Genomic DNA, 19,501 nt, shown 5'->3' with positions numbered 1-19,501 from the left:
CAGGCCAGGAACCTGACTGGGTCAGCCTTGACACCCCTCTCCTATCTACTCCATCACCTAGACCTGGACATGCCTTTATTACTGTCACCTGCACTCAGGTTTGCACTACAGGAATATCAGTCAGGGAAGGCTACATTCTGTACCAAATATATCTAAAAGCCACGGAAGATTGTTTCTTACAGATAACAGGCCTGGGTGGTGTTCAGGCTAGAGAAGTGGCTCTCCTCCATGGGGTCATTTAGGGACCCAGGCCCCTTCCATCTTATGGCTCCACCAGCCCCTCGGGCCTTGTCATCGCACGCAGCTGGTAGAAGGAAACAGACAGGGTGGAGCTCGTGTGAGTCTTGATGGCCCAGGCCTGGAAGTGGCATGTGTCACTCTCACTCACTTTCCATTGGCTGGAACTCTGGTAGCCTTGCCTCACTGCAGTGGACCCTGAGAAGTGAGCTGAGCTGCTTGTACAGGGAAGGCAAGGACAGACAGGGTGCCCCGTTTTCACAACAGGCTTCAACAACTGCACGTTAATGACAGCGAAGGGAGACTCTAGAGGATAGCTTTCCTTTGGTCAACCTGCCTTTCAGGGACCATCACCAAGTACCACCACTATCAGAGGCACCCCTGCCCCTGCCCCTCCCCCAGGAGGGGAGTCTACTTTTCCACGTGGTGAGATGAACGCTGTATCAGGGAAGCACAGGAGGACAGGGACACATGGGAGAGACACGAAGTAAGCTGGGGAAGTGGGCAGGAAGGACAAGGCTTCCCACAGGAGCAGACGCTTGGGCTGTGCCCTGGAGACTAAATGGGGGTTCTCCAGGCAGGGATGGGGGAGAAGTGGGTGCAGGCAGAGGAGACCGACTGAGCAAAGGCTCAGCGCGTGATAAAGCACAGACTGTTTGGAGAACTGCAAGTAGCCCCACATGACAGAGAGGAGCTGAGATTGTGTCGCTGGGCAGGGGCTTTACATGCCACGATAAAGGGTCCCATTCATCCACAGGAAACAGGAAGTCAGTGAGTACTGCAATGGCAATGGTCCATGAAAGGAGGGGGTGATGAGAGACATTAAGGAACGTGTGTGGTTACAACCCTGACTCCATGCGTAGGGGCAGGATGGGCAGTAAGGCTGGAAAGTTGGACCAGAACCCCCAGGTGGAGGGCCTTGAATGCCAGGCCTGACAAGGAAGGCAGAGGGAAGCACTGCCTGCCTCTCTCAAGTAGAAAACCATCCCCCCACAGGTGATGGCCTCCTCACTTCCTGCCTATGCCTGCCTCTAGCAGCACAGTTTGTTTTGTCCATTTCTTCTAGTACTTTAGTCCCTAATGGCTAGAAAAGGATCAAGAGGTGATCCATTTCAAAGATGAAGTCCAAACCCCTCATTACCAGGGAAGAAAACCAAAGGTCAGAGAAGGGAGAGTGCCTTAGTCTGTTCGAGCTGCTATAACAAATTACTATAGACTACATGGCTTATAAATAACAGAAATTTATTTCTCACGGCTCTGGAGGCTGGGAAGTACAAGATGAAGGCATCAGCAGACTGGGTGTCTGGCGAAACCCACTTCCTGGTTCACAGATGGCTGTCTTCTCCCTCTTACTTCTCACCTGGCAAAAGGGGTAAGGGAGCTCTGTGGGGCCTCTTTTATGAGGGCACTAATCCTATTCAAGAGGGTTCTACCCTCATGACCTAATCACCTCTCAAAGGCCCCACCTCTTAACACCATCACCTTGTGGAGGGGGTAAGATTTCAACATACGAATTTGCAGGGGGAGCACAAACATTCAGTCTATAGCAAGGAGTAACATGTCTAGTGGCACCAGGCCTAGAAGCCAGGCCTCCATGTGCCGTGCCCTCTCAGCACCTCTAGCGCTCCCTCAAGCCCCAGGCACTTGGGAAACAAGAGACAACAGGCATGCTGAGGGTTTCATCCTGCCACCTCAAGTGCTGAGTATGAGAGACCACAGATATGAACACAGAAACTCCGCCTTTCTCCTATGAGCCAAGAAACAGGAATCCACAGGCAGGTACCATCTCCTTAGCACCTCCCACCCCTTTATCCTTCCAGAGGGCAAGGCAAAGCCAGCTCCTGGGCATGAACACCAAGTGCAAGGAGCCAAGGCCCTGACAGTCACGTTTGTTCCCAGCACAAGGCCAGAGTAGGCAGGACTCCCAATGCTGGGCAGAGGGGGCCCACTTGGCTGAGGAGAGAGGAAAGATCTCTAGCCATCTCGAGCCCTCTCCAGCTGTGAAAAGCAAGGATTTGGGGAGTGAACGCTGCATCTTATCATTCTATCTCCACATTCTGCCAGTGAACTAGCCAAACCACTTCACCAAGTAGGCTCAGAATGGAAGATAAGTTCATACTGTCTCCTGATCCAGGGGGGTTGAGAGCTGGAAGCTCCTCAGGGCAGGGTCCTCATCCCACACTCACCTGGCTGACTGCTCGGGAACCTCTTGCTTCTCGCCAGCTGCCTTGCCCCCCAGCTTCTCACAGCTGCCCCCCAAACAGCTCAACCCCACTATTCCCTGAAGCCCCCTCACCACCTCCAACCTAGCCCTGCAGAAGCCTCCTTGGTCTGCATATCCACCTCACCCTGCCCTTCCACCTCTTCTTAATGAAATCCAATGTCCCCAACATGGCCCCACACTCCACTCCTGAATGCCAGGCTGCACTTCCTCTCACCTCCCTCAACACAAGTGGAGGGGCCATCTCACCCCGTGTCCCCAGTCTCACTCCTTGAGCAGCACTGTACAACAGAAATATGATGCAAGCCACAAATGCAAACACATGGATAATTTAACATTTTCTAATAGCCACATTAAAAGACTATTAGACAATTAGTAAAATGGTAAAAAGAAACAGGTGAAATTAATTTTAATAATATTTAATTTAGACCAATCTATCCAAAATATTATAATTTCAACATGTAATCAACATTAAAAATTATTGAGATATTTTGCTTGTTTTTTTAGATTGCCTTAAATCCAGTGTGTATTTTACACTTACAGTGCGTCTCAATCCAGACTACATACTTTGCGAGTGTTCAGTAGCCACATGGAGCCAGTGGCCACTATACTGAGCAGCACAGACCTAGACCAGGGGTTGGCAAACCATGGCCCACAGCCCAGATCCGGCTGGCCTACTGTCTGATTTTGTATGACTCCTCAACAAAGAGTGACTTTTTGGGGGGTGGGGGACACACACCACACCACGAGTCTTGAGGAATCTTAGTCCCCTGCAGTGGGAGCTCGGAGTCCTAACCATTGGACCACCAGGGAATTCCCAAGAGTGATTTTTAAAATATTTTTAACGATTGAAAAAAATCAAAAGAATAGTATTTCATGACACAAATTCTAAGAAACCCAAAAGTGAGTGTCCATAAGTAATGTTTTAAATTCTGTCAATAAAGATGTATGGAAATATGTTTCATCTCTTCTTATATTTTTACTTATCTCCTAATACCCTCTAAATTTTGCCTCTTGTCCCACATAGCGGGAAATATTTACTGTCTGATCCTGTACAGGGAAAGTTTGCCCAGCTCTATTCTAGACCATTCACCTGCCCCCTAGACTCCAATACAAGAGCTCCAGATTTGGCTTTGGAATCAAAAGGACAGCTCAGGGCTTCCCTGGTGGTGCAGTGGTTGAGAGTCCGCCTGCCGATGCAGGGGACACAGGTTCGTGTCCCGGTCCAGGAAGACCCCACATGCCGCGGAGCGGCTGGGCCCGTGAGCCATGGCCATTGAGCCTGCGCGTCCGGAGCCTGTGCTCCGCAACGGGAGAGGCCACAACAGTGAGAGGCCCGCATACCGCAAAAAAAAAAAAGACAGCTCAAATCCCAGCTCCCCTGTGTCCCAATTCTGGGGTTTAGAACAAGTCACTTCCTCTTGCTGAGCCTCATTTTTCTTCATTTGAAAGTCGGGTCAGCACTCAAGTGGGTGTAAAGAGGGTGAAAGCCCAGCGTCAACCATAGAGCTGGTCACTCATTCACTCGTTTCCAGTCCTCCAGTCTCATTCCAGTTTCCAGTCTTCACATCTCCAGCTGCAGCACCTGTCCACCGAGTCCCCCTCACCTCACTCAGTACCTCGTCCAGGTGACGCCTGCACCAGTCACATTCTCCCAGCATCCTCAGCAGTCTCTACCTCCACTGGCAGGAGCCCCATATCGGTGACTTCTGAATCAATTCGGCAGCACAAACCTCCTTCTGCCTGGAATAGCCTCCCGTCTTCCTCACCAAATTCTGTCTCCTCCAAGATGACACCCACGCACGGCCAGCAGTGCCCTTTAGCTCGCAGCTTTGCCCCTCCGCGGGCCTAACAGCAGCACTTCCGGCACGCCCGAGAGGTGATCTGGGCATGCGCACAGCTCTGGTCCCTCCAGGCGAGGACCTGTTACAGGCCCAGCCCCAGTAGCCCTTTGCACACGCAAGGGCTCAACAAATATGTCAGACTGGCCTAGTGAGGCTTGGGCCAGCTTTACAGGACCACGTCCTTCCTTCCCCCTCGAGCTCCATCAATTCTCAAATCTCATCAATTTTGACATCCGACATCTTAATCCTGACGTCTCCCTGTTTCAGCGGTGCCTCCTCCCAGGGACACCCCTACCCATCTGGCCCAGTCGTGACGGCTCTGCTTTTCCAGAACCAACTCCATTCATGCTCTCTCACCAGCCAAGGTCGGTCTGGTCACTGGCTTATGTTAGGCTAGTCTAGTCTCTAGTCCAGGGCCCACCTATTTTCCCTTGTCACATCCTGCCAGTAAATCTTTTCCTCCTGGGGAAGTGTGTCTTCTAAAATTGACCCTCCCTTTGGCTGTTAGGTCAGAACTACTTCCAGCAATGAAGAACGATGTCCTGGAATTGAACATGTTGCCAACAAGTACTCTTGTCCCCAATTAATGTTCCTGCATTTTGCCAAAAAGGTGAGAACTAGCCTCCCACTGGTGGTGCTTTGAGCCCTGACCCATGATGGGATCAGCTTCCTCATGCCAGTCACCAGATTTTCCTTCTACACTCTAGCCACTTCTCAGTTTCTTTTTTTCCCCCATATTTTCTGTTGAGCTATAACTGGCATATCATAAAACCTAACCACTTACAGTGTACAATTCAATGGTTTTAGCATATTCACAGAGTTGGTCAAAATAATCTCAGTTTGGAACACTTTCATCATGTAAAAAGAAACTCCTAACCTGGCCATTCCTATTCCAACCCTCCCTCCAGCTCCCACAACCACTAACCTGCTTTTGTCTCTATAGATTTGCCTGGACATTTTATATAAATGGAATCATATAAAATGTGGCTTTTTGTGTCTGGCCTCTTTCACTTAACATAGTCTTCTCAATGTTCATCCATACTATAGTGTGTATCAGTACCTCATTTCTCTCTTTTTTTTTTATTAGTTTCTGCTTTATAACAAAGTGAATCAGTCATACATATACATCTGTTCCCACATCCCTTCCCTCTTGCGTCTCCCTCCCTCCCACCCTCCCTACCCCACCCCTCCAGGCAGTCACAAAGCATCGAGCTGATCTCCCTGTGCTATGCGGCTGCTTCCCACTAGCTATCTACCTTACGTTTGGTACTGTATATATGTCCATGCCTCTCTTTCGCTTTGTCACAGCTTACCCTTCCCCCTCCCCATATCCTCAAGTCCATTCTCAAGTAGGTCTGTGTCTTTATTCCTGTCTTACCCCTAGGTTCTTCATGACCTTTTTTTTTCTTAAATTCCATATATATGTGTTAGCATACGGTATTTGTCTTTCTCTTTCTGACTTACTTCACTCCTATGACAGTCTCTAGGTCCATCCATCTCACTACAAATAACTCAATTTCGTTTCTTTTTATGGCTGAGTAATATTCCATTGTATATATGTGCCACATCTTCTTTATCCATTCATCTGTTGATGGACACTTAGGTTGCTTCCATGTCCTGGATATTGTAAATAGTGCTGCAATGAACATTGTGGTACATGACTCTTTTTGAATTATGGTTTTCTCAGGGTATATGGCCATATGTTTTTGATTCGTCTCTGGGTATGTACCTAGAATAGAATTGCTGGGTCCGTGGTAACTCTTAAGCTTAGGGGGGAACTGCCAGGCTGTTTTCCAAAATGGTTGCACCATTTCACATTCCTACCAGCAGCGTACAAGTGTTCCAATTTCTCCTCATTCTCATCAATACTGGCTGTTACCTGACTTTTTCATTATAGTTATCCTAGTGGGTGGGAAGTAGTATCTCACTGTGGTTTTGATTTGCATTTGCCTGATGGCTAATGATGCTGAGCAACTTTTCATGTGCTTAATGGCTGTTTGCATACCTTAGGAGAAATGTTTACTTGCCCATTTTTAAATTAAGGATGAGTTTTTAATTGCCTTTTTATTTATCAATAGAGTAAGCTAGATGCTTACTCTAGGAGCTGAAGTTCAAATAGAAGTTCAGTTGCCTTAGCGGCAGTTGGTATCTCCCCAGAAGTGAAGCCTGAGATTTCAGAACAGAGGCTAAGGAGAGAGGGATCATCAAGTGGGATTCCAGAGGATGGAAGGTTCCTCAAACACAACTGCTTGGGAGAAACCTTACTGTGTAAGTCTAAGAGCTCAGAAAAGTCAGCTTGGCTCTTCAGAAAGTTGGGTTTCTATAGCATCAGGATTTTGGCTTTGGAATTTCAAATGTATTATTTTAAAGGTGATAATATTTATGTTAAAAACATTTTCAGATAGTACACAAGAGTATAAAGCAAAAGTTAAATGTCCTTCCTCCCTAACACCTCTCCCCTGATTTAAGCTCTCCAGAGATACTCACTATTAAGTTTTCATGTATATATGCAAATATATGTACATATATATTTGTTTATGTACATTAAATAACGTAATATATTGTTCTGGCAACTTGTTTCCACTTGTCAGTATAGCTGGGAACTTTTTCTACGTTCACCATAGATGGAGACAAATCTTATTCTTTGAATGTGTTGTCAAATCATGTTGTATGGATTTCTATAATGTATTTAACCAGTCCCTACTGAAGGACTTCAGTGTTAGTGTTCTTGCTATTTTGAGCAAGTTTGCAGTGAATCTTGTGCAGTATCTTTGGTACTTTTGTGAGTCTCTCTGGGGATAAATCCCTAACATTTATGTTTTGATGGATGCAGTGTGGTCCAATTGTCCTCTAAAGAGGTGCAGTTTACAGTTCTCACAGTGTCTCTCCATCGCTTTCGAAGACTGGGTTTTAGAAACCTTTTTGCAGGGGGAGGAGTGGTTGTTATGTCTGTTTTCATTTACATTTCTTTAATTCATAAGGAGGCTGACATTTCATATTTTTATAGGTCATTTATGTTTCTTTTTCTGTGAACTTTCTGTTCCGTTCTTGTCGTTTTTCTAGAGTTGTCTCTTAGTGCTTTAGAAAAGCTTTTTGTATTTTAAGGAAAATTTTCTAGTGCTTTTGTGGTTTTATTGTTTGTATGAAAAATTTTGATCATCAGTTTTACTGGCGAGTGTGAGGAACAAGGCAGGGCTCCAGCTGTGCTTCCTTCCAGATGGCTTGCCATTGTCCTGATGCCATTTATTGAATTCTTTCCCTTTCCATCCATTCATTTAACATGCCTTTGTGATATACTAGATTCTAGTATGTGTTTGGGTCTATTTCCAGCCTCTCTATTCTTTCTCTAGTACCAAGTTACTTTCATGGCTTTTTTAAAAAAATTGTTTGTTTGTTTTTAAACTATTTTATAAGGTTTTGGCAGTTTACCAATTAAACCAGGTCTAGGGAAAAGCATGTTATATGGAGAAAGGAAGTGTCTGGGAGTCAAACAGATCAGGATTTGATCCCAGATATATAGTTTATCAGCTTTTTAGCCCTGGACAGATTCTTCAACTTTACTGTGCTTCAGTTTTTTCGCCTTTAAAACAGAATGAGGACTGAGTGAGATGCTGCCAGGAAAGCACTCCCTGCTGCTGTTAGGTGCATGCTGGATGTGTGGCTGTTCACTTCTGGGCCTGAGCTTTAGTGGGCCCGCGTGAGGTATTTGCAAGACCAAGGGGGTGTGTCCCCCCACCCCCAATCCTCCAGGTGCAGGAATTCCCTGCCCAGTCAGCCCTGAGTCCATTACTACTGCCTGCCCAGACCTCTCCCTCGATCTGCTATTCAGAGAGCGAGCTGTCCCTGAAGGGAGGCCAAGGTGTGTGTGGCGGGGGGGTGGGGGGTGGTTCGTGGACAGTGTGGGTCCCTCACTATACAGAACAGGGTGGGACGGAGAGGTGGAAATAGAGGAGGAGGGAACAGGACTCCATCTATGCTCTTGCCCTGAACCCTTCCAATCTGAGGGGTGGGCCTGCTTCCTTTTCTGTTCCTTCATGATGACAGATTGGGGTGGGGAGGAGAGGTATTCATTTGTTCAATAAGTATATCCTGGGGACTGGCTCGATGTGTTACTTTCCTAGGGCTGCACTAATAAAGTACCACAAACTGGTTGGCTTAAAACAATACAAATTTATTGTCTCATAATTCTAGAGGCTAGAAGTCCAAAATCAAAGTATCCGCAGGGCTGTGCTTTCTCTGCAGGTTCTGGGGGAGAATCTGTTCTGTGCCTTTCTCTTAGCTTCTGGTGTCGCTGCTATCCCTGGTGCTCCTTGGCTTGTAGACACACATCTCTCTAATCTCTGCCTCTGCTGTCACATGGCATTTTTCCGCTTCTTATAAGGACACCAGTCATATTGTATTAGGGTCCACCCTAATGAGCTCATCTTTACTTGATTGCATCTACAAAACCCTATTTCCAAATAAAGTCACGTGCACAGGTACCGAGGATTAGCACTTGAACAGATCGTTTTGGGGGACACAATTTGACACTGGGAATGCTGGCCCTTAGGAGGGTGAGGGTTAGGGTTAATGTAGGGCATCAGCACTGACTCTTCCTCCTTCCCACTTTCCCAGCCAGTGACCTGGGGCGGCCAGTGGCATGTGGATTTGATTTCTGGCAGGGATAAAATTAGTGGGGAGGATGATATTTTTAGAAGTTCAAGGGACCCTAGGGACCACCTAATCCACACATTTAACAGATGGGAAGCTGAGACAGTTCCACGAGACACTTTGTGTTATGGTTGGGCACTTTGTGCTGAGGCAGCTGCCGTGGGCCATGGACTGTGGCTCCAGTTGGTGGTGGGGAGAGGAGGAGGGTGGCCACTGAGTCCGTTGTCAGCCCTGGATCCCCAATCGCAGCCTGAGGCAGACTCTACTTTGGGTCACCAACACCTACTGAAAGCCCGCGTTTTCCCCAGATGGGTTTTTTGTCTGGGGTTGCCTGGAGAGAGGAGGAGGCGGTGCGGGCCGGTGCCGCCACTGTTTCAGTTCTGACTCCCACTCACACAGTCCCGGGGCCTGTGGGTGCCACGCAAGGCGAGTTCCCTCTGCAGTGCCCCCGCCACCCCCGAAGCCTCTCCTGAGCTGCAGCTCTGCTAACCCGCTTCATCTGTTACCCTCTTCCATTGGCTTTGCATGCTCTCAAAAATCAGGGAAATCTCTCCTCTGTTGGAGACTCTCCTGTTTTCTTTGCTGTTTTGGTAGAAGTTGGTGATGTGTCGATGTGAGTGTGTGTGTATGTGTGTGTGTGTGTGTATGTGTGCATGCAAAACCTGCCCTGTCTCCACAGTGCCAGCTGCCTCCCACTGCTTAACGGGATTCTTGAGCATAGTGCTTGATGGGCACATTTTCTGTTCTTGTGCCCAGAAAATCTCATCCTTCTCCCTTGCTCTCCCTGGACTTGACACTGGCATGCCTGCCAGACTTTGTGCCATGGAGTGAGCTCTGGTCCTTAAATAGCTGATCCCCAAGCAGCAACATCCTGGGGCTCCAGCTGCAATTTACAGCTAAGGCCGGGGCAGAGGATGCCAGCGTAGGCACCCATGGGCTAGAACTCTGAGCAGCTGGAGTTTTTGCTGCCAGCATTTTCTGTGGAGTTCGCAGACCGTCAGGAGTAGAGAAGATGCTGAGGAGGTTTGCATCTCCACCATTGCCTATCGGACTCTCCATTCATTCCAAAAAATGTACTGAGCATCTAGTATGTGTCAAACACCGTGCCAGGCATCAGAGGGAGATAGAGAAAGTCCTTGCCTCCCCAGGGGTTCCAAATGAACTCTGCTGCTGTGTTCCATGACTAGGAAGCATCAGGAACTCTAAGAACTGGAACCTAGGAAGGGATCTGGGAAAAAGCTGCTTCCTACTGAGATTTGTGGAATGGCTGCGGGGAGGGGTGCTGGGAAAGCCTAGAGGTGAGGGAGCGGGAGGGAGTGCTGAAGACAGCCTGGTGGCAGGGCCCAGTAGAATGGCCACTCTCAGTACTTACCGCAGCCATGTTCATTGTTGGGGTCCCTCCGTCTCACAACACAGAAAGCTCCAGGAGGGCAGAGACTGTCTGTGGAACTGGTACCTGGCAGGGAGTCAGTGCTCAGAAAACATTTGAATGAATGAACTTCACAGAGTTTTGTTTAGATCTTGAGGCTACCGGGGAGCAGGAGTTTAAGTTCAGGTTAACCTGGTTAGTTTTATGCTTTTGGAAGATCATTCAGGCAACTGTGGGAAAACAGCGGAATGGACAGTATGCCTGGGGAGCTTCCTCTGCTGTTCGCTGAAGGGGAATCAGATTTGAACCTAGCACCTGAAGATGGAGGAGGCTACCTACAAGGACCAAAGAGCAGCTGTAAGAAGCTGAGAAGGACCCCTGGCCAATAGGAAGCTAGGATCCCAATCCTACAACCACAAGGAACTGAAACAGGCCAACAGCAGGAATGAGCTTGGAAGAGGATCCCAAGTGCCAGATGAGATCACAGCAGTTGGAAACTTTGATTTTTACCTTTGTAAGCACTGATCAAGGAACCCAGCCATGCCATCCTGGACTTCTAACCTGCAAACCTGGGAGAGAATAAAAGGATATTGTTTTAAGGCACTAAGTGGTCATATATTACAACAACAATAGAAAATGAACACAGCAATTGCTGGAATCATTCACTGAACTGAAAACACAGGTATAGGGGCAGGTCAGGACAGGCTAGCTGAGAAAAGACACCCAGGAGGAATTGGAGTTGATGATAAGCATCCCCACCTCATCAGGTTGTGCAGAGGATCAAATGCATAGAAAGTAAGTGCTGGATAAACTTGGCCACTGTGGGTGTGGCTGGAACTGTGGGGAGACCTGGGTCCCAGATGTAGGTGGAGATCTGGGAGTCACTGCGGAAGGGCCGCTGCCTCCAGACACTGTGCCTATCCCATAGTTGTTGATTCCACGGGGATGTGATAGGATGGAGAAAGCAGGTGCCATTGCCGCTGCCCAAGCTCTGCTGTACCCCCTGGGCCTGGGGTCTGTCAAGTGGGCTAGTCCCAGCCCTCTCTGACCAGGCTCACATCTCCTCTCCAGTCCATCGACTGATAAATGGATAAAATATAGTATACCCATACAATGGAATGTTCTGTAGTGATGGAGCACTGACACATGCTACAACATGGACAAACCTTGAAAACATGTTAAGCGAAAGGAGTCAGACACAAGAGGCCACATACTATATGATTCCATTGCTGTGAAATGTCCAGTACAGGGACATCTATAGAGACAAAAAGGAGATTAGTGGTTACATAGGTCTAGGGAGGATGAGGGGGTCAGGGGTGGTAGCTAAAGGGTGCAGGGGTTCTCTTTGAAGTGATGAAAATGTCCTAAAATTGACTGTGGTGATGGCTGCACAACTCGGTGAATACACTAAAACCAATGAATCGTATACTTTAAATGGGCAAATTGTATGATACGGGAATTATATCTCAATTAAAAAAATAATCTACCCCAGTTTTCTAAAAGAAGGGACCTTAGTCCATCTAGTTCTAACTTTCTCATTTTATAGATGAGGCACTGAAGCCCAGAGAGGTTAAATGACTTGCACAAAGTCATTTGTCATTTAGAACCCTGATTGACTACCCATTAGCCATTACATTCTCATCCATTCTACCCTGCTTCAAGTGAGCGGGAGTGGCCATTCACACAAAATCAGTGAAGTCACACAAACCACCTTGGATGTGGCACAGATCTCTGAGCCTGGTGTTAGAAATACACAGTGTGGTTTACTGAGGACACTTCTTGGCACTTCATTGTCTTATGGCTCAAAAAACTGACATTTGTGACCTGGCCAAGCCAAGATTCCCACACTTTCACTATCCAGCCACATTTCATAAACTTTGAGCTAAAGTTGAATACCGAATCACAGGAGATGAGCAGAGCGTGAGCTTGGACACTAGCGGACCAGGATTCAAATTCAGCTCTGTGTGAGCTGCATGAAGCTATTACCTTTATGAGCCTCAGAAAATTGTGAATAATAAAGGTATCCTTTGTGAGCACTGGATGAGATATCACATGTAATGTGCTTGGCATATAAATGTTAATTCCTTCCTCCTTCCATTTGAGAACTGAGAGGTCTTCATAACTGAGACCTTGGTGAGGTCAGTCAAGCACATTTGCCTGAATTGGGTTTCCTGGGGATGATAATTCTTTGCGCAGTTCATCATGCCCGGTGCTCACATCTGGGAGCACCTTTCCCCTTTGTAACACTGACACATTGTCACCCCAACCAACAAGGCTAAAAGAGGAATAGAAAACCACCCTGCACCCTCTTGCACTGTTGGTAGGAATGTAAATTGATACAGCCACTGTGGAGAACAGTATGGAGGTTCCTTAAAAAACTAAAAATAGAACTACCATATGACCCAGCAATCCCACTACTGGACATACACCCTGAGAAAACCATAATTCAAAATGACACATGTACCCCAAAGTTCATTGCAGCACTATTTACAATAGCCAGGACATGGAACAGTCTAAATGTCCAATGACAGATGAATGGATAAAGATGTGGTAAATATATACAATGGAATATTACTCAGCCACAAAAAAGAATGAAATTGGGTCATATGTGGATGTACCTAGAGTCTGTCATACAGAGGGAAGTCAGAAAGAGAAAAACAAATATCGTATATTAACGCATATATGTGGAATCTAGAAAAATGGTACAGATGAACCTATTTCCAGGGAAGGAATAGAGACACAGGTGTAGAGAATGGACATGTGGACACAGTGGGGGAAGGGGAGGGTAGGATGAATTGGGAGATTAGGATTGACATGTATACACTACTGTGTGTAAAACAGATAGCTAGTGGGAACCTGCTGTATAGCACAGGGAGCTCAGCTCGGTGCTCTGTGACGACCTAGATGGGTGGGATGGGGGGGTTGGGAGGGAGGTCCAAGAGGGAGGGGATATATGTATACATTGTACAGCAGAAACTAACACAACATTGTAAAGCAATTATACTCCAATAAAACAAAAAAAAAAATACTAAGATTGAAAAAGAAAAGAAAACCACCCTGCAGAGCCCTGCCAGCTGTGTGCTCGGAGGAGTTCTGCTCTCACAGCCTCATGTGCCACTTGGGGAGGGCTCCCCAGGGAGGGCCAGAACTTCTACTGCAGGACGTAGGGGGAGGGAGAAGGTGGGGGAGGGTTTGGGGTGAGAAATGGTACAGCAAAGTGGTGGACAGTAAGGCAAAGCTGACAGTAGCCACCAGTCCTAAAGCTCAGGAGCGACTATCTTTTCTCAAGGAATTCCAAAGTGCAAACATTTAAAAGGTCAATTTTTGGTTACATTGTGCGTACAAACTTTGCTTATTTTCAAATTATTTTTTGTTGCTTATATAACTATTCTCATTGTTCAACTGATATATTTTTCTATTTGTGAAATTATTTGGGGTCTAAGGTTAGTATGGATTGCATCCTACTTTTTCGTATTAAAATACTAAGTTTTAAAAAGCTACTTGTTTTTTATGTAACGACTGCACTTGGTTACAGGGTTAAAAGATCAGTTTTCAGCTGGCTTAACTGCCTTGCGTTGGCAAGGCCACATGCAGACTTCTAAAGTTCCACTTTCTGGCCTGTTTGGCCACCACAAAAATGACGGGACTAATTTACAAATTAGTTGCCTTTGTCAATCCTATAATCAAAGGCAACTAATTTGTAACAATCTAATTAATATTCATCCAGTGTTCCAAGACAGGGTACATGAAGTAAGTCAGAGGTACAAGAACCACCCCAGTCTAGGCCTGCTCGCCACCCCAGCATTACAGTCCATTAATCCTCTAGAGTTAACTGCAAACCGGGCGCCTACTCAGAGCTCTCCCCCACCACACCCCGAAGTCTCAACCCCAGTGTTCATGCTGTCTTCCCTCTCAGCTCCCGCCAGCTGCCTCGCCATGCCTTGCGTGGGCGTGATGCCAGGCGGCGGTAGGAACTACAAGGAAAACAGAGGGTTAGGGGATGCCGTTGGGAGGTCGGCGGGAACTGCAATTTTACATACTTTGGTCAGGAGAACCTCTCCTGTGGTAAACATCTGAGCAGATTCCTGCGGGTAAGGGTGGGAACGAGCCACCGGCTCTCTGGGGAACAGCGGTCTAGACCGAGACAATCAGTGAGTGAGTGGGTCCATCCCTTGCCAGGAAAGAGAAAGCAGAGTGTGAAAAATCGTGCTGGAACGAAGGAATCGTTAGCAGTGTGAGGCTCTACCTTAACCTTGGCACCTAGGGTACACCAGCCAGGACCAGTTCAGGACCCGGGACCTGACCGGTCTAGGCACTGCTTAAGGGATCAGATTCTAAGGAGGTTTGGAATCACACTGAGCAGACTTCCCATTCTTCCAGTCCGGTCGCAGACCCCGAGCTTTAGGCAAGGATCCTGTCGCCTTAGATGTGGTCACGACCCTACAGGTACAGCCTCCTCCTCCTCCTCTTCCTCTCGCCTCCTATTCTGTGACGCAGAACTCTCAGAAGAGCGCAAGTCTGGGTCGCAGTGCCTCCTCACCTCCTCCAGGGCCCGAATCCCTCAGGGCTCCGGCCCTCGCCTCCTGAACCCTCCGACTCCGGTCCTAATCCGCTCCGCCCCGCCCCGCCCCGGCTATGGGAGTGGCCCCGCCCCTACGGCCGAGACCCCGCCCCTCCGCGCTGTATATTTAAGGAGCTGAGCGTCAAGGATTGGTCAGAGTCGGAGACCTGAGTTCCTAATTGGTTGTGGTCTACTGCCTGCTTCCCGCAGAGCGGCATGATCCGGAAGTGATTCCTGAAGCGCCCGCCGCGTGGATTAGCACCTGGGGCGGTTGGTTGCCGCGTTCGCTGCCATGACCAAAATAAAGGCAGATCCAGACGGACCGGAGGCTCAGGCGGACGCGTGCTGCGGAGAGCGCACTTACCATGAGCTGCTGGTGAATCTGAACCCCATCGCGCAGCCTCTGGCTTCTCGCCGCCTCACGCGGAAGCTCTACAAATGCATCAAGAAAGGTGCGGCGAGGGCTTCCCTGGTGGCGCAGTGGTTGAGAGTCCGCCTGCCGGTGCAGGGGACACGGGTTTGAGCTCTGGTCTGGGATGATCCCACATGCCGCGGAGCGGCTGGGCCCGTGAGCCATGGCCGCTGAGCCTGCGTGTCCGGAGCCTGTGCTCCGCAACGGGAGAGGCCACAACAGTGGGAGGCCCGCATACCACAAAAAAAAAAAAAAAGAAAGAAAGGTGCGGCGGGACTTTCCTGGTGATCCAATGGTTAAGACTCTGCGCTTCCACTGGAGGGGGCACATGGGTTCGACCCCTAGGTGGGGAAGTTACGCAGGCCGCGTGGCGTCGCCAAAAAAACAAACAAAAAAAATGTGCGGTTGGACGCCGGGGTGAGCCGGGACAGGACGCGGGTGGCGGGCGGAGGTTCCCTCGACTGATTCTTCTGTCGTTGCAGCCGTGAAGCAGAAGCAGATTCGGCGCGGGGTGAAGGAAGTTCAGAAATTTATCAACAAAGGCGAGAAAGGGTAAGAACCCCCTCCCGCCGGATTTTGCATTTCTAAACGATGACGAAGTTATCCCTGCTACTTAGTAGGTAGTCGGTAAAAGAGCTATGACTCCCCCTCATGTGCAGAAGGTAAATTCCCTTCCGTACAGATGCTGATACATCACTTACACGAGCGCAAAGGGACACCATGGGGAAAGTGAATTCCAGGGGAAGCGAATCGCATAAGCCTGCTCACTTAGGGTAGATCCCAGCTTCATTCATTCAGCGACTATTTACTGACTGCCTACTCTTTCAGGCACTATACTATGGCGAGACAACGACAGTAATCAAATACACACAAAATTACAAGTGTCATAGGTAACCATGAAGGAAAAGTACAGGGTGCAGTGAGATTGACTTCATTATCCTACATCTTTTCTTTCTGGCATTTTTCAGAACCTGAAACTTACTTGCATTTTTATTCCCTGTATCTCCCACTAGGGCCAGAAAGTAAGCTCTTTGAGAACAGGAAAAAGCCTCTCACTGCTTTACTTTCAGAAGTGTCTGGTACATTGTAGGTGCTCCAGAGGTAAATAATGCTGGGGGGATTTGATGCTCTATGGAGTCTGACCTAGGTGGGGTAGCTGAGGTCTGAAGATATAGGAATTAGTTTGTGGGCTGGTGGGGAGGGGAGGCATTCTGCCAGAAGAAAGTGGATTTCAGGGCAGGAGAGGGTAGTAGTGGGCAGAAGTGCTGCCTTCGCATGGGGTTTTCGTAAGCCATGGTAAGTTTAGTTTTTGCACTCAGGGCTTTGGAGGCCACTGAGGTAAGCCAGGGAGTGACATAATTATGTTTACACCTTAAGATTTTTCTGGCAACTTTGGAAAGGATCAGAGGTGGAAGAATAGATGGGGAAATTGAGATAGGAGGCTACTGTGGCATAGAAGAGGCAGGGGCAATTTTTGATTGGGTTAGTGATGGCGAGATGGAAAGAATTAAAGTGGATGGATGAGAGGACTTTCCGCTATGGAGTGAAGAGGTGTGGGTTCCAGGCAAATGGACAGGGGGCACACTCACTGAAATAGTGAATAGTGGAGGGAGCCGGGTTTGTATGGGAAGATCATGAGTTTGGTTTTAGACAAGTTTTTGAGGTGCCTTTTATTTATTTTTTTATTTTTTTATTTTTTTTGCGGTACGTGGGCCTCTCACTGTTGTGGCCTCTCCCGTTGCGGAGCACAGGCTCCGGACGCGCAGGCTCAGTAGCCACGGCTCACGGGCCCAGCCGCTCCGCGGTACGTGGGATCCTCCCGGACCGGGGCACGAACCCGTGTCCCCTGCATCGGCAGGCGGACTCTCAACCACTGCGCCACCAGGGAAGCCCGAGGTGCCTTTTAGACATATGAACCCTCTCCCTAGCAGAAATGTCAAACAGGCAAGTGGCTATAAGGCTTTGCAGTTTGGGAGAGGGTCAGGCTGGAGAGCATAGATTTGGGAGTTGTCAACACATAGTTGGCGCTTGAAGCCTTGGTTATGGATGGGGTCACCTGGGGAGAAAGTACTGACAGAGCAGCCAAGGACCAGGCTGTGGGAACACCAGCATTTAAAGGCTACTGAGGAATTCCCTGGCAGTCCAGCAGTTAGGACTCCGTGCTTCCACTGCAGGGGGCCCAGGGTTCGATCCCTGGTTGGGGAACTAAGATCCCGCAAGCCGTGCGGCACGGCCAATAAAATAAAATAAAGGCTACTCAAAGGAAGAGGAGCCTGCAGAGGAGGAGAGTATTTGAGGCAAACGGAAAACTAGGAGTGTGGATGCAGTGCTTTGAACCAAGAGCTCTTTCTTGTGTTTTCCTCTCACTCCCCTAGGGAACAGACTCTTCCCTCTGTGTCATCAGGGCTGCTGAGGCCCTTGTCCCAGAACCCCAGCACTTTGCCAGCTAAGAGCCCTAGCTGGAGATTCTCTGGCAAGCTTTCATTGGTTCCCTGTCACTCTTGGGAATGATCCTGGAAGCACTCAAGGCCCTTAAATGTGACTAGTTTTTCTAGCCGTCTTGTCTGCCCCATCCCCATCCTGGACTCCAAAGCCATCCCTGGCTCCCCAGCAATAGCCAGCCCCTGTGTATCTGGTATCCTTCTGATTCTCTCGACCTTAAATGCTTTCCCTGCCTCCAGCCCCTCCACGGGCTGCCTGACATGTTCATCATTCAGCTTTCCTCTCAAGTGTCACTTCCTGATTCATTTTTTGATCTTCCAAGGAGGGGTGAGCTCTTACTCCTTGGCATCTCTCTCATACCTCATCTGTCCCAGCACGATATGCTTTGTCACACTTGGTGGCATTTACTTGTTGCCACGCAATAGAGATTACCTCCCCAGAGGAATGCACTCACCAAACAAACCTGCATGAATTTCTAAAGGTTGGGAGACACACATTAATAATTGGACTCTTTGAGGTCATGGGGCAGCTTACCCATCTCTGTACCCCCAAGGCCCAGCTCAGAGGCAACACTTACGACTGAAAGAGGGAACAAGCAAGCTGGAAATGACAGTGGTTTCTCTTATTTCAGGATCATGGTTTTGGCAGGAGACACATTACCCATTGAGGTATACTGCCATCTCCCAGTTATGTGTGAAGACCGGAATTTGCCGTACGTCTATATCCCCTCTAAGACGGTAAGGAGCATGTGTGCCCGATCTTGGTCAGCACAGGAGGGAGGGTGTCTGGGATCAGGTATGTAGCAGCAGGCCATAGTGGGAAGGAGTGTGAGCTTTGGAGTTCAGACAGACCGGGATGGATTCTTGGCTCTGCTGCTTCCTAGACGAGGGACTGCAGATAAGTTACCTCTCTGCACTTCCATTTCTTTCTTGTAAAATGGGAATCCCCTTCTCCACGGACTATGGGAGTGAAACAGAAGGTGAACTTGGATATGTAAGTCCTATTAGGTGGGTGCAGTTTCAGAGGGGATGTTCTAGGGACCTGAAGCTGTCCTTACCCTTACACAGCAAAGGCCACGTCTGGGGTCCAGGGAGTGGGGGATGGCAGGGACCTGGAAAGCATAGGCACTGCCCAAGGGGACGGCCCCTGCTGGGCTGGAGCCCTTTCACAGTTGCCATGTGGAACTGTAGGCCCAGTGTTGCTGGACCACAACTCGAAAGTTTGCTGAGTTTAAATGGTGGCAAAATGTTAACATTGACTGACTAGCGCGTGTCTTAACATTGACACTAGCACTAGTCTGTGGGCTGGATTAGGCTGGTGGATCACCAGTTTGTGACTCCCTGGTATACAGGTTGTGCGGCCTTCTTTCCAAACAGCGCTTCTATTTCCTTCTCTGCAGGACCTGGGTGCAGCCGCCGGCTCTAAGCGCCCCACCTGTGTGATAATGGTCAAGCCCCATGAGGAATACCAGGAGGCCTATGACGAGTGCCTGGAGGAGGTACAGGCCCTGCCCCCGCCCATGTGAAGGACTTAGGCGGCAACCTGGGCACCTGCTCCAGAAGCTGTTGGATTGGCGGCGCACCAGCTGGCTGCCCTCCTGCTGCCCCCATTCACAGCATCTCTGTGGTACCCTGAGGCACGTGTTCTTCCCAGGTGGCTCCAACAGCTACTTCACGGCAGCAAAGCCAGCATCTTCTCCATCAGTGCTATTTTCTGTTGAGCTTCAATGAAGATGACGTGGGAGAAGTAAATGCTAAAACTGAAA

The 19,501-nt window shown here is 48.7% G+C and overlaps 1 protein-coding gene across 1 annotated transcript; it reads left to right on the top strand.

Annotated features, from left to right (window-relative positions):
• Positions 1–15,059: 15,059 nt before the first annotated feature.
• Positions 15,060–19,501, top strand: NHP2 (NHP2 ribonucleoprotein). The gene is made up of 4 exons (XM_081233122.1): positions 15,060–15,334; positions 15,777–15,846; positions 18,368–18,473; positions 19,136–19,501. Exons 1-4 carry the CDS (start codon positions 15,175–15,177, stop codon positions 19,259–19,261), a joined length of 462 nt encoding a protein of 153 aa, XP_081089248.1. The 5' UTR covers positions 15,060–15,174; the 3' UTR covers positions 19,262–19,501.

Source organism: Mesoplodon bidens, assembly GCF_964165515.1.
Source record: "Mesoplodon bidens genome assembly, chromosome: 4".
Taxonomy (NCBI): Eukaryota; Metazoa; Chordata; class Mammalia; order Artiodactyla; family Ziphiidae; genus Mesoplodon; species Mesoplodon bidens.
Note: the sequence above shows the minus strand (reverse complement) of the source record. Positions and strands in the feature narration are given on the sequence as shown.

Bases quoted from the DNA above. Each gene is read 5' to 3' on its own strand.
- NHP2 (XM_081233122.1), top strand. From the start codon at position 15,175: ATGACCAAAATAAAGGCAGATCCAGACGGACCGGAGGCTCAGGCGGAC. The intron at 15,335-15,776 runs GTGCGGCGAGGG...CTGTCGTTGCAG, and splicing joins CTACAAATGCATCAAGAAAG to CCGTGAAGCAGAAGCAGATT. The intron at 15,847-18,367 runs GTAAGAACCCCC...CTCTTATTTCAG, and splicing joins ATCAACAAAGGCGAGAAAGG to GATCATGGTTTTGGCAGGAG.